The following is a 12,460-nucleotide window of genomic DNA, read 5'->3' as shown; positions in this document are numbered from 1 at the left end:
TTCCATGCTGGTTTTCCATGCTATGGAGAACCCCACAGACGTCCTGGTCTCTATCTTTACCGTGGTCTTAGGTTTCTATTCAAGACTTCCTACGTTCCGTACTTTCCAATCATCCCATGCGAGGTGACAAGGAAATAGACCAGCTTATACTTTAGCTGCTTTTGCGAAGAATATTGACTCTTTTGTAACTTGGATGGAAGAGTGTCCACCTTTCTTTGCATCTTCGGTTTCGCAAGATGCTATTTACTGTTTCGCTACTTAATAAAATGAGAGTATTGCTTATAAAAAAAAAAAAGAGTTTCCATGTGACTACTAGAAATCAGAATTGACTATATAGGTGAAACACAAAGTTTCAATCATTAGTTTCATTTTTTCCTTATTGCCATTATTCTTGGCAATAATGGCAATAATAGAGTAAATAAAAACAAGAAACCATATTAAGTTATGCATTTCACCTATGGTATGTTCATAAAACAATTTGGTAGTCATTTAATAGAGAAGATAATGAGAGAAATCCCTCTTTAAAGAGAGCAAGGGTTTCCATGTGACTACTAGAAATCAAAATTGATTATATAGGTGAAACACAAAGTTTCAATCATTAGTTTCATTTTTTCCTTATTCCATTACTATCCAAAATAACAGAAATGAACAATGAAGATGAATATATATATATATATATAAGTTTAAAATTGAAACGATTTCATAATTTGATACTTAAATTGGCAAAATTAAAAACTTTAGACCTAATATAGCCCTTTTTATGTAATTTCCCCAAAATATTTAAATGGGATGAAGTATACCAAATCAACAAAATCAAATGTCTCCAAAGATGCTAAAGAAATAAAATAATTTTATAGTATTTTTTTCACAACTTGTTAAAGTCATCATGGAGATGGACTTTAGGACCATTTTGAAAATAGTATTATAGACTAAAATGAAAAATAAAAATCTCAAACGTAAGGGACTAAAATGGTCATTAGTCTTATAGCTTAGAGCATCCCCAATAAGGTTGCTAAATTGACTAAAAAGTCAATTTAGCAATACTCTCAAAATGCCTTGTATAGCAAAGAAGCTAAACTCAAAATAATTTGAGTATCAACTACGGTGAGCTATTATAGATAGTTGCTCACTGTAGCTTAAAACTATAAAAAAAAAAAAAAAAAAATTTGTAATGTGTGGTGTTAAAAAAAATATTTTAATGCGTTGATGGTTGTGATTGTTATTTATTGTGTTAGATGTAATATTTTATTGTGTAATGCGTTAAAAATGTTAAATGTTGAAATAAAAAACTTTGATATTGTGTGTATTATAAAGTGTGATATTGAAATAGATAAAATAGTGTTGAGTTGCTAAAATCTATATTTTTTAGCTTTCTTACTGTGTATGCTCTTAGTTAGTGTAAGGGCAAGATTTGGTTCCTCAGCCCAAAGGGTTAAAGGAATTAGGCCTAAAGAGCACACTACAATGAATTTATAAATAATGAATTTAAAAACTAGGCCCTAATGAATCATGCAGCAACTATAGCTGGCCCAAATGACAAGGAAGCAAAGATAAAATAGTTTAATTCAATGAGAATCATCCTTGGCACAATTCGAGGAGATCAGTTCTTATATATATCTCTTGAATATGATTACAAACATTGTTCTTGTTGCTACAATATTTTTCTCTTAATTCTCCACCCCCCTTTCCTCAGGGTATTCTTTCTCTTGTATACTCTCTTCTTATTTCATCTCCACCCTCCACGCGTAGACCAGATTACTAGTGTTGATCCTTGTCCCGTCAGCACATTCCTGAAGTCTTTGGAAGTAGTTGTAAGGCTTGAAATTACTATTCATGTATCACTTCCTCATTAATGCGGTCAGAGAGTTAGCTACAGAACATTCAATGCGGTGGTAGCAGCTTTCTCTTAAATATTTTATAGTTCCCATTTGTCCTGTACCTTCATGATGTGTATCTTTATCAACAGAATTTCCTGGAATGTTGCCCTGGATGGCAAACCATACCTTCGGACCTCTACTTTGCTCAGCCAAGGAAGTAAACCTTCTCGGACCATTTTCTTGGACTCTTATGACCAAACCCCATCTCTTCATTCACTAATGCAGATTTCAATGACAGTGTTTAACTGTCCTCGAATTACTAAGCGTCCTCGGACCAGGCCCCCGGCTCAATATACACTATTGGGCCTATCATCCCTACATGTAGCATCTCATAGGGTTTGCAACAAAGATATCCAAGATCAATGTTACAGGAAGGGAGATCAACACGGACATGGCCCCTTGGATTTTTTTAAAATTTCCCTTCCCCCTATATATTTTTAATAAAATTTAAGATTTTTGTTTGGATTTTACTCAATGCCCACTATATTTTAAATGTACAAAAGCTCATGAGTATTAAACTATTAATGTCTAAATTTGTTATTCTAATATTCATTTTTTCAACATATAAAACTCATTAATTTTATGAGTGTTAAAAGCGTATGTTCATAAAAACATGCGAGTATTAATAGGTTTCTGTATATTGTAAATTTTTTTTTTTTACTAACACTCATTCTTTTCTTCTAAAAATCCACCTATTTTTTTTCCATGTATAACTCATTTATTTTAGGAGTATTTAGAGCACATGTTTATGAAAATATATAACCAAGTAAATCTCTATAGTAAAAGTAATTTTTATTTTCCAAAAACAAACTCTTTTTACTTTTCTTTTTCAACATTTTTTCATTTTGCATGTAAAGTTAGGGACACATGAATGCATATATATATATATATATATATTTTTTTTTTTGGTTAAAAAAACATGTTATGATTTTAATAATTAAAAATTTGGGACATGTTCTACCTAGTCTACCTTTGTCATATAAAATAATGTTTTTCAAGTAGTTTTTTATTATTATAATATTTCTCTTCACGATTCTCAAAAAAATAGATTTGCAATTTTTTTTGGCTCCATCATTGTCCAAGGTTCAAATCCTATTTTCCCACTATAATTAATTAACAACCAAATTAATCAAAAAAAAAAAAAAAGAGACTAAAATAAAAATAACCTTAAACTTAGGATCAAAAGTGTAATTTAGCCCCCCAAGAGCCCAATTTGATTTATTGCTGTGGCCCTCATAATCCAATAGGCCCAGACTCCGAGCCCAAAGGGTCAACATCACCACTTATGCATCACCACAAAGACGTGGTAGGTACAACATTATTTGTCTGTGACAACCTTTTGGTCACCGATTAAAACCCTCCATATTCTCACGCACACTAGCTCCCAATCCCATCTTAAATCGTAGCCGTCCGATCAAGTCCCCAAACACTAACCCAGCTGAATCAACTCTATAAAAGACAAGACATTTCACCACGAACCTGCAAAAACCCTAGCTCATACATAGCCGTCTCATTCGTCCCCATCGATTCTTCTCCATCTCCAATTTCCACCTTCTTCTTCCAATGTCATATGTGTGTATGTATATTTGTATTTTAATGTGGGCGAATGACGAATCTTTTTTTGAATTGTTTAGAGTGCTCAGACTTTGATTTTGGGTACAATGATTCAAAACATTGAATAGGAAGATCTGATGCCTCTCTTTTCTTTTTCGATTCGAACAAAACTTAACGTTGTTGTTTCTTATGTTCTATGATTGGTTTTTCATTGGATACCATTGTGGATGACGAATACTTATGAAATAAACAGTTATCCCTGTCTGATATTTGGTGCTGATATTTCTTAAATTCTGACCTTACAAAATCGCTTTTATTTTTATTTTTTTTGCATTATGTTTTATTTTGCAAAAATAGCCAATGATGAAGATCTTTTTAATGGTTGACTGAAATGCAAGTTGATAATAAACTTGCTTATGTGTCGAAATTCATGAACTAGGACGGTCTGAGGCTTTTGTTTATTTATTTATTTATTTATTATTATTATTATTATTATTCTTTTTTTATAGTTTGATGGTCGAGGAAGGGGTGACTTGAACTTTGGACGCCTCTGATGGAAACATCAGGCGGTGCCAGTTCATCTACAAGATCGTTGGCTGAGGCTTTGTTTTTCAAAATTGTAATATCTCAAATGGTTTTTAACTATGTTTTGTTTTAATTATTTTCTTGTATCTTTTACTAAATCATCTATGGATTGGTCTCTACAGTGTTGTGAATGATGAGAACAATAATTATACAGTTATCCCTGTCTGATGCATTGGTGCTGAGATTTTGTAATCTGACGCTCACACTGTAGAGTCTTAATCTCATCCGTTTTTTTTTTCTCTGCTAGAAAATTGTAATTTAATTAATAATTTGCTTACCTTTTACGTTGTTTTAATCAATAAGATGTGATGAACCAGAATGTCTCATTGATTTTTATTACATTTCTTTGTTTTACATGTTCTTGTTAGTTGTTATTACTTGTATAAACTATAATTTCATATCATATCATATTAATCTTTGCCTTATCAGATTTTTGATATTGGTGATTTTTGAGTGATAAAATTCTCAAAGCTCAAAGTGACCGGATTATGCTCCAACGTCCAACCCTCTCCTTAGCAATGTGTGATAGCAAGATCTTTATCATAATGCAAGGATGGTTCTGTGCAACAGTTGGGATTTATAGAGAAACACACAAATATAATGCTACCAGTTGGGATTAAAATGAGAAACACAGCATGACAATAATGTTTGTAGAATCCACATGTTGTATGAGAGAGATTCATAGATCATCTCCCACAATGCGCTGGTTTTACAACTGTTAGGATAGAGAAGATGTAATCTAAAAATTAAACAGATTTGATCATTTAAGCTATGAATCCGGTAAAAATTTGGTTTCCAAACCAATGACAATTGTATAGTGCTGTATCTTAATTGCATTTACTGAACAGAAATCATCAAGAAGTCTGGTGCCTCAGCATGCCACGTTTCCCGTAGGTCCTGTGTGAGACTCACAAATACCTTTTTTTTTAGCAAAAATAATTTCAAAACTGGGTTACAAGCATTATTCACATATTTTAAAATTATTTTGGTACAGTATTTTCAGTTTTCAACAATAAGCCCTACTCAAACACACTCTAATCTATTCTAAATAAACAGTATTTCACACTGGTATACCAGACCCTTGAGATACTAGTACACTACTTCCATAGCTATCTAGAGTTACAACTTTACAAGTACAGATCACTTAGGATGGACTATTAATGGTCGCTAGACCAAGGCAGGCTTTATTATACAACTATCGGTGGGAATGAGTAAACCAGCGTCCCCTTAACTTGATTCTGGTGTGCCAAGTATCAATGTCCTTTCTTTAATTTATGGCTGAAAGGAAAAAAATTGAAGATGCATCATACTTGATCACTGGATGCTGTTTCCCTATTTTCCTATTCTTCCATTCATTAGAAAATTTACCAAGTCTACTTAATTGTGATGTAGCGATTTGTACCATGCTTGGCCCAATTTTCCTTCAAATCAACAGGATTTGACAGATCATGGCCTTCTGCAGCAAGCCGGCTGAGCAGCTTGTTAAAGGCGCTTCCACTCATCTTTCGCCCACCAACTCGGGCATGCCGCTTGTTTGGAACTGCTGGCAGAGGATACATTGACAAGGTGGTTGTGCAGCATGAAGATTGCCACCCCCCATTCCCCCATTTGTAACACTGCCTTAGGATTCCAGTGCAGGAGCATACAGGTGCAGGCATAGTTGACTCATCAAATGCAACTTGATTTAACCCTAAGTCCTGCCCCTTCCAATCTGTCTTTGGAACCCCTGTCTGTCTGTTAAGATCATCACCTCCACTGCCCATGTCCTGCTCACTCTTCCACTCGTTTGGCTTGCCAAACATGTTATTTAAGTCATCACTCTCCCTCTTAATCTTCCTTGGAGTTTTTGCAGCTTTCTTGTCAGATGAGATTCCCTTGGTCTCCTTTGTTCGTTTAGCCCGTCGTGACTTTGCAGCCTCGGAAGCAACTGGTGACATTGCTAGACCATCGCTTGTGTGCATTTCCCTTGTATTGTAAGAAGGCTCACCCATATGGGGTACATGATGCATGTGCTGTTGTGCTTGTGGATGGTGTATGTGCTTCACCCCACGTGAGATTTGGCATCCAGGTGGGCATGACATATTACCACTGGTAAAGGAGTTTTCCCGGAATTGAAGTGTTGCAATTGCATTGTCACGTTCCAACATGGCATTATTCCGTTCTGCAATTGCTGTATCTCGTTCCAGAAATGCCATGTCTCTCTCTGCAATAGCTGCCTTTTTTTCAGCAACGGCCAAATTTCTTTCTTGAATGGCTGCATCTCTTTCAGCCATAATGCTCATTATCTGTTTCATTGATGGCTGATGTTGCATCAACCACTGCCACGAGAACAGCAATAGTATTATCATTACCCCAAACATTGACAAGAAAAAACATAGTTTCATTAACATTGTTCCAAGTATTTTGTTTGTAGAAAGTTGATTCTAGTACCTGACTCTGAGCTGTTTTGTACTGATCCGCTTTGTGTCTTCCATTTTCACGATGCCCTCCATCATCCATCTGAGATCCACAAATGGCTATAATTACAGCTAACAGTTTCAAACCTCTGCTGAAAGTGCAACTACCAGTCAATCAAGCACAACACCTTTATCCAGGCTACAGATCCTGTATCTCACAGCAAAGAGACAAAATCTGTTCAATTTTGCTCATGGGACATGTGTGTGAACATGTATAGATAAAGGCGGTAACATATTTGGAATTTATAGAGAGCGAGAGAGAGAGAGCGAGAGCGAGCTACTCCTATGGCATAACTGTAGGTAGAATGACATCAGGGATAGAAACCCATGCTGGTGTAAAACATTATCTCATAAGAAACAAATCATATACAATTTTGAAACATGAAAGGAATCCAAGTTTAAAACCAACATGCTTCTATTAACTATTGTCCCACAAGGTGCAAAAAAGCCAATATTGAAATGTAGATTATAGACAAGCCTATATCATAAAACTGATGCACAATTGCATTTCAGAAATACTGAAAAACAAGAGTCTCAGAAAGGTCATATAAAAATAAAAATACTACCGAAATGGCTCGTCACCAATTTAAGAATGGGTGTTGAGCTAAGGTAGAAATAAATCTATTAAAGTGCATAAACAAACATATGAATAAACATTGAGACTTGCCAAAAAAATAGCATTTGCATGATGTTGAAATAACACGAAACATGACTACACATCATATATTAGGTCCTAGTATATTAAAAAGGGAACTGATCAAGTAAGGGGATGATATGAGCTAAAAAGATACCAGCACACTTGGTATAACAACGATTTTTTGGACAACATGAGCATAAACATTATCTCATTCCAGAGCCCTCAAATTGACTATGCTCTGTTTCTACATAACATACTGATGAAAGAATCAAGGATTGTTAATTTTGTAGCATGCTCTTTTTTTCTTGATTCTCCATGTTTTATGCTTGTGCATAATGTACAGTAACAGTCCAGCCAAGCACAATAATGAAAAATCAAACCATCCCCTAAACCAAGTTCTGTGAATGATAAATGCCACTTATAGTCAACTAACATTAGACACAACATGGACCGCATTTTCTGCACCACAGAATGGGTTAAGAGGATCACAAATATCTTCATGAATACCATAATCCAAATTCCCAGAACCAAGAAAAAGGGCTTATGATTTACAATTTGGCAACTCTAGTAATGATCTAAAAATTACGCCTTTTTATGCAGTACAGTATTCGTTAGGCATAAATTGTTATGCAGACTACAAACATAACACTGAAGATTGACATTTCTAAGCAAAAATCAAGCTTCATCAAGCTTCCAACCATTTAACAAAAATTAACTGAACAATCAAAACTTACCTCACTCCAGTCCTAAGATGAAAGCTAACAAAAAAAAACCATAAATTCATTTCTTCACTACCAGCTTTTATTCAACACAAATAAAACCCACTTCTTCTTTTTTGACAAGTAATAAAACCCACTTCTTCTTTTTTGATAAGTAATAAAACCCATTATTGAAACCACGCTCCAGGCCTCTACAAAGCAAGTATCACTTGCACCAAGTGCAAAAACAGAATAACTAAAATTAGTTGCTACTGCTATGAAAATATATACAGAGGCCTCAGTTCAAGCAGCAAGAAATACACAAACCTTGGTACTAAGTAATAATGATGATCAAAGAAAGAAAAATAGTAATTCACAAGAGTCAACATAAAAAGCGGAAGAGAAATCGAAGCTTACCAGGAAGAGAGAGATTCGGAAGAGAAAAAAACGGAGACAGGGAAAACCGAAAACCTAAGACCAAGGATTAAAAATTTGTGGAAGTTACAATTGGGACACAGGAGCAAAAAGAATTTTGATTTTTTTAATTAATTATAATTTTGATTTTTTTTTTTTTTCCACTTTTCTTCTTGGTGGTTTAACCTGTCCCTTTCTACATTTTGGCTACTACTATTCCTTTATTTATTTATTTATTTATATGTAAACACATATATACACAAAAGAAACAAATGTACGACAAAAGAGAAAAAGCTATATGAGGTGTGTTTGAACTGTGCTGCCGTGAGCTTGCCATGTATTTTCGTTTTAGCATTAAAGTGATAAAGCTTGACTATTTTTGACTGCGTGGACTTGTATAACCTTGGCCACGAGCTACATGTTTGCTTTTAGGCATTTCTGATTTCTGTTCCGTTAAAACTTGTGGATGATGAGTGACATTAATGACCTATCATTTTCAACTCCAATTATGTTTAGTGACGCAATTAATATTATTATTGTTTTTTTTAACGATTTGTTGAAGGGCCAAGATGTAAGTAAACCATAAAAGTAAGATTTTTTTTTGGCGCTTTCATAAGAAATGAACTATTGTAATATTAATTGTTTATCACTTATGTTTATCCCTTCAAACAACAGATTGAAATAATTCGTAATTATTATTATTGATCATTAATTTAAAATAACAACATGTTCTCTTTGTGTGATATAAGGGAGATTCGATCTCAAATCCCTCATTTGACCGAAAAAGATTTTATTAATTGAAATAACTATTTATTAATTATGTGAAATGGTCAAATTCAGGTTAAGGTTAAATGCAACATGCTTAGCTTTTCAAGAAAGTTTTAAAAGGAACCATACAACCTTTGTAGTAAGATGTAGGATCATAGTAAAATTAGTGACAAATAAATAGAAGAGAGAGAAAATCAACATAGAGATTGTACATTATTCAACAATGTGCTTATGTCCACAATAGCAAGTAGTGAAAATCTTCGTTATCATAAAACTAAAGGGTTTACAATGAATGTATAATGTCTCCAAAGAAATCCTAACTTGGTATATTGAATCTCTCATTATATTCTTAACATACCACATAGGCTTCCTCCCCTTCATCCTCCAACCTTTAATTTGGATCAAGCAAAATGAAAATAAATTAGCCACATTGAACCTCACGAGCCCCACTCTTGTTCACTCACTCCACCTGTGAGGCCCTTAAACTAGAGACCTATGTTAATTATAAAGAAGATTATGAGCCACCATCTCTAGCTTGATTGTTAATGACGATTGGCTTCCTATCAAAATAATAATAATAATAATAATAATTACGATTGGCTTTAATGGTTAGCATCAAAATATGTGGATGGAGCTATACTTATACACAATAATTTTCACAATTTTTTTTTATAGATGTTAAAATGACAGATTGTGATTGGTATATAATAGAAGTGATATAAATGGTTGTTGTATGCAAAAATTATTACATTAATCACAATCTATTGTCTTAATAAATTGTTAGGAATATTGTTGCATAAACATGTCTACACGATTAAATATTTTATAATTTACATACATATTTATGTTGTGGGAGGTGAGCATTAGACTTAAAGCAGGCACGGTGGTCTTTTTCTACGAGGCCAAAATAAATAAATAAATAAATAAAAGAAATAAAAGTAGTCCACTTCTGCCTGGGGATCCAACCTAATAAAGTCAATCTACTTTTAAATATCGGGTTAGGTCCGGATTTATAAAACACAATCAAATTATAATTAAGAATCTAATTCAAGCAACCCTACTCCACGCGAAATGAAAAAGCCCACCCAAGCCTTTGATACGACTTGGGCTCTGCCTCTATACCACGAGCGAACACTTTGAGGTGGGCTACACTGGACTCAAGCCCAGACTTTTAAGCTGAGGAAAATGACCCACTAGGATTTAATGGTTCATGTAGACATGTACCCGTACTTCATTGCATCTAACCGCTATAAAAAGAGAATATAATTGTACAAAAACATAAAAGATTAAGATGCAAATGGTAACCTTTAAGTTTGATTGAAATTAATTTCAGTTCTTTAACTTTATTTTTATTCAATTGAGTACTTTAAGTTTCAAATCTATTCAATTCAGGGTTTTTGTCCAATTCCGTTAAAATTTTGTGAGTTTGTAAGTAAATATGCAATTAACTAATGATTTTTTTTTTTTTTGAAAAAAAGTTATCACTTAAAAAATCTATAAGGTATTTTTATTAATTTTATATATTTTAAAATATTAATTTTATAGATAAGTTATATTTAGTAATTTTCAAAATTCTTGATTTTAGATAAACTTCTTCTCTCACATCACATAGATTCAGATTGAAAGTTCGTTAGTTGAATACTCACGTGGGTTTCTTATCTTTCTTTTTTTTCTTTCTGAATCTTAAACTTATCAAAATCTATTTGTGTTTGTATGGATTTTGTTGCTTTATGATAGTGGTTTTTTGGGGTTCTTGGTTTAATTATGTTTTGAATCAATTGTGATTAATTTATATGCTGGCAATTGGATATTTTTATGTGGGGCCTCTCTTAATATATAATTTTCCCCTTGGTGTATTTATGTTGTGGTTATTATTTATTAGGATTTTTTTTAATGCCTTGTTATTAGGAAGTTTGTTTCCTTCCCCCCCCCCACACCCTTCTTTGTTATGATACTAACTGTATCAGAAGTTACCATGTGTTGTATTGTATGCTAGTAGAGTTAACACTGTTATACAATTAGTCGGTTACAGTAGTGGAGGTAGTTAGTCAGCTTTGGGTGGGAAATGGTTAACTGTGAGTGCTTTGGCAAAGATTGTAATGTATATAAGCTACTATAATGATCAATAAGAGGCATCCAAGAAATTAACCAGGTTTGTTCTCTCTGTCCTTCTCTAATATCTGTATTTCAATAAATTTCAAAATTGCAACAAATTTCAATTTTTGAATAAATTGTTTGAATAAATTTTATAGTGTTACAATGTATTTCAATTTTTGTATTGAATGTTTTAAGAGACTTCAAGTCCATTTAGATTTTGTTTCAAGTATCATTTTTTTAATATTCATTAAAAATAGTTCAAGTCCATTAAAGAATAAATTTTAAAGAAAATCTTAAGAATGTTTCAAAGGTGTGTATATATATATATATATATATATTAAATTTGCATAATTGGGTTACTTTTAAATGTAACAAAGTTAGTTATAACTTATAAGTCAAATGAATTAAGAAGTTTTTAAAATAGCCTTATTTTTTTAATTAAACCAACTTAAAAAAAAAAAAAAAGACAAACAAAGAATTAAAAAGTAATTATTTACCATCTTCTTCTATCACAATCTCTCAACTTGTCCCCAATTATAAAAATAAATAAATAAAATAAGTCCAAGTTCTTAGCTCACATCAGTCATCACTTCCAAAATTTTAGGCTAACAAAATTTTTATTTATATATATATTTTTTATGTTCTAACTACAAAATGTTAAATGATACAAACTTGTCATTTATACAGAGAGCAAAGAAATTATTATTTTTTAAATAGAGCATGAAGGATTTGCGGTCCAATTTAACGTGTTGTCAAATTTGCCCTTACCAAATAGTTACACAAGTTGTAAAAACATAAAATAAGGAGGACAAACAAGTAAATTACTTGGTCACATTTGGTTTGAAAAATTCAAACACCACCACTAAAGACAATCACTCAATTTTTCTTAAAAGAAAAAAGAAAAAAGAAAAAAAAGGAGACAATCACTCAATTGAGTCAATTCAAAGTTCAAACAAAAATTGATCTCACTTATCAGAATAGGTTTATCACCTTAAAAAATATATATTAATATTAATATATATTTAACTAGCCTCATTGCCTCAGCTCTTTATTGGGGCTAGTCACTAGTGTCATAAGTTCTTTTTTTAATAACTCACACATTAAAAGTATAGTTGCATGCACACATACATTTATTGTGAATTTCATCACTCATAAAAAAAATCTACTTTGGATATCTCTTCTTTCATGTGATCAGATCAGAGATTAAAAAAGAAAAAAAAACCTTTAGCTCAATGGGCACCATCCAACGATCAAGTCCCTCCACCCTTATCTATATTATTTTTCATGTGAAATATTGGAGGAAATTAAAAGCCATTATTATTATAACAATTTGTTGAAGAGACAAGTAGGGGTGTCCACGGGTCAATTCGGGTC

General features: G+C 32.7%; 1 protein-coding gene and 4 non-coding genes across 6 annotated transcripts; 4 read left to right on the top strand and 1 right to left on the bottom strand.

The window, feature by feature from the left end:
• Window positions 1-3,490: 3,490 nt before the first annotated feature.
• LOC136070565 (small nucleolar RNA snoR64a) lies at window positions 3,491-3,572 on the top strand. Its single transcript, XR_010631794.1, has one exon. It is a non-coding gene; the product is annotated as a small nucleolar RNA snoR64a (small nucleolar RNA).
• Window positions 3,573-3,650: 78 nt separating this feature from the next.
• LOC136070564 (small nucleolar RNA R38) lies at window positions 3,651-3,735 on the top strand. Its single transcript, XR_010631793.1, has one exon. It is a non-coding gene; the product is annotated as a small nucleolar RNA R38 (small nucleolar RNA).
• Window positions 3,736-3,787: 52 nt separating this feature from the next.
• Window positions 3,788-3,883, top strand: LOC136070566 (small nucleolar RNA snoR20a). Its single transcript, XR_010631795.1, has one exon. It is a non-coding gene; the product is annotated as a small nucleolar RNA snoR20a (small nucleolar RNA).
• Window positions 3,884-4,138: 255 nt separating this feature from the next.
• LOC136070563 (small nucleolar RNA R38) lies at window positions 4,139-4,220 on the top strand. The gene has a single exon (XR_010631792.1). It is a non-coding gene; the product is annotated as a small nucleolar RNA R38 (small nucleolar RNA).
• A 744-nt stretch (window positions 4,221-4,964) lies between these two features.
• LOC112012116 (protein BASIC PENTACYSTEINE6) lies at window positions 4,965-8,356 on the bottom strand. Of its 2 annotated transcripts, none has more exons than XM_024044498.2 (3): window positions 8,225-8,356; window positions 6,447-6,620; window positions 4,965-6,334 (listed from the first exon to the last, which is right to left on the bottom strand). In XM_024044498.2, exons 2-3 carry the CDS (start codon window positions 6,513-6,515, stop codon window positions 5,390-5,392), a joined length of 1,014 nt encoding a protein of 337 aa, XP_023900266.1. In that variant the 5' UTR covers window positions 6,516-6,620; window positions 8,225-8,356; the 3' UTR covers window positions 4,965-5,389. The 2 variants fall into 2 exon arrangements, with proteins under 2 accessions (XP_023900266.1, XP_065636714.1); XM_065780642.1 differs by having other exon boundaries at window positions 6,447-6,515; window positions 8,225-8,342.
• Window positions 8,357-12,460: the final 4,104 nt, after the last annotated feature.

This window comes from Quercus suber, unplaced genomic scaffold, assembly GCF_002906115.3.
Source record: "Quercus suber isolate HL8 unplaced genomic scaffold, Cork oak 2.0 scaffold_242, whole genome shotgun sequence".
Taxonomy (NCBI): Eukaryota; Viridiplantae; Streptophyta; class Magnoliopsida; order Fagales; family Fagaceae; genus Quercus; species Quercus suber.
The sequence above is the reverse complement of the archived record's forward strand: the minus strand, read 5'-3'. Positions and strand labels throughout refer to the sequence as shown.

Excerpts from the sequence above, each read along its gene's own strand:
- LOC112012116 (XM_024044498.2), bottom strand. The coding sequence starts at position 6,515 with ATGGATGATGGAGGGCATCGTGAAAATGGAAGACACAAAGCGGATCAG. Across the intron at positions 6,335-6,446 it reads ACAAAACAGCTCAGAGTCAG|TGGTTGATGCAACATCAGCC; the intron begins GTACTAGAATCA and ends TTCTCGTGGCAG.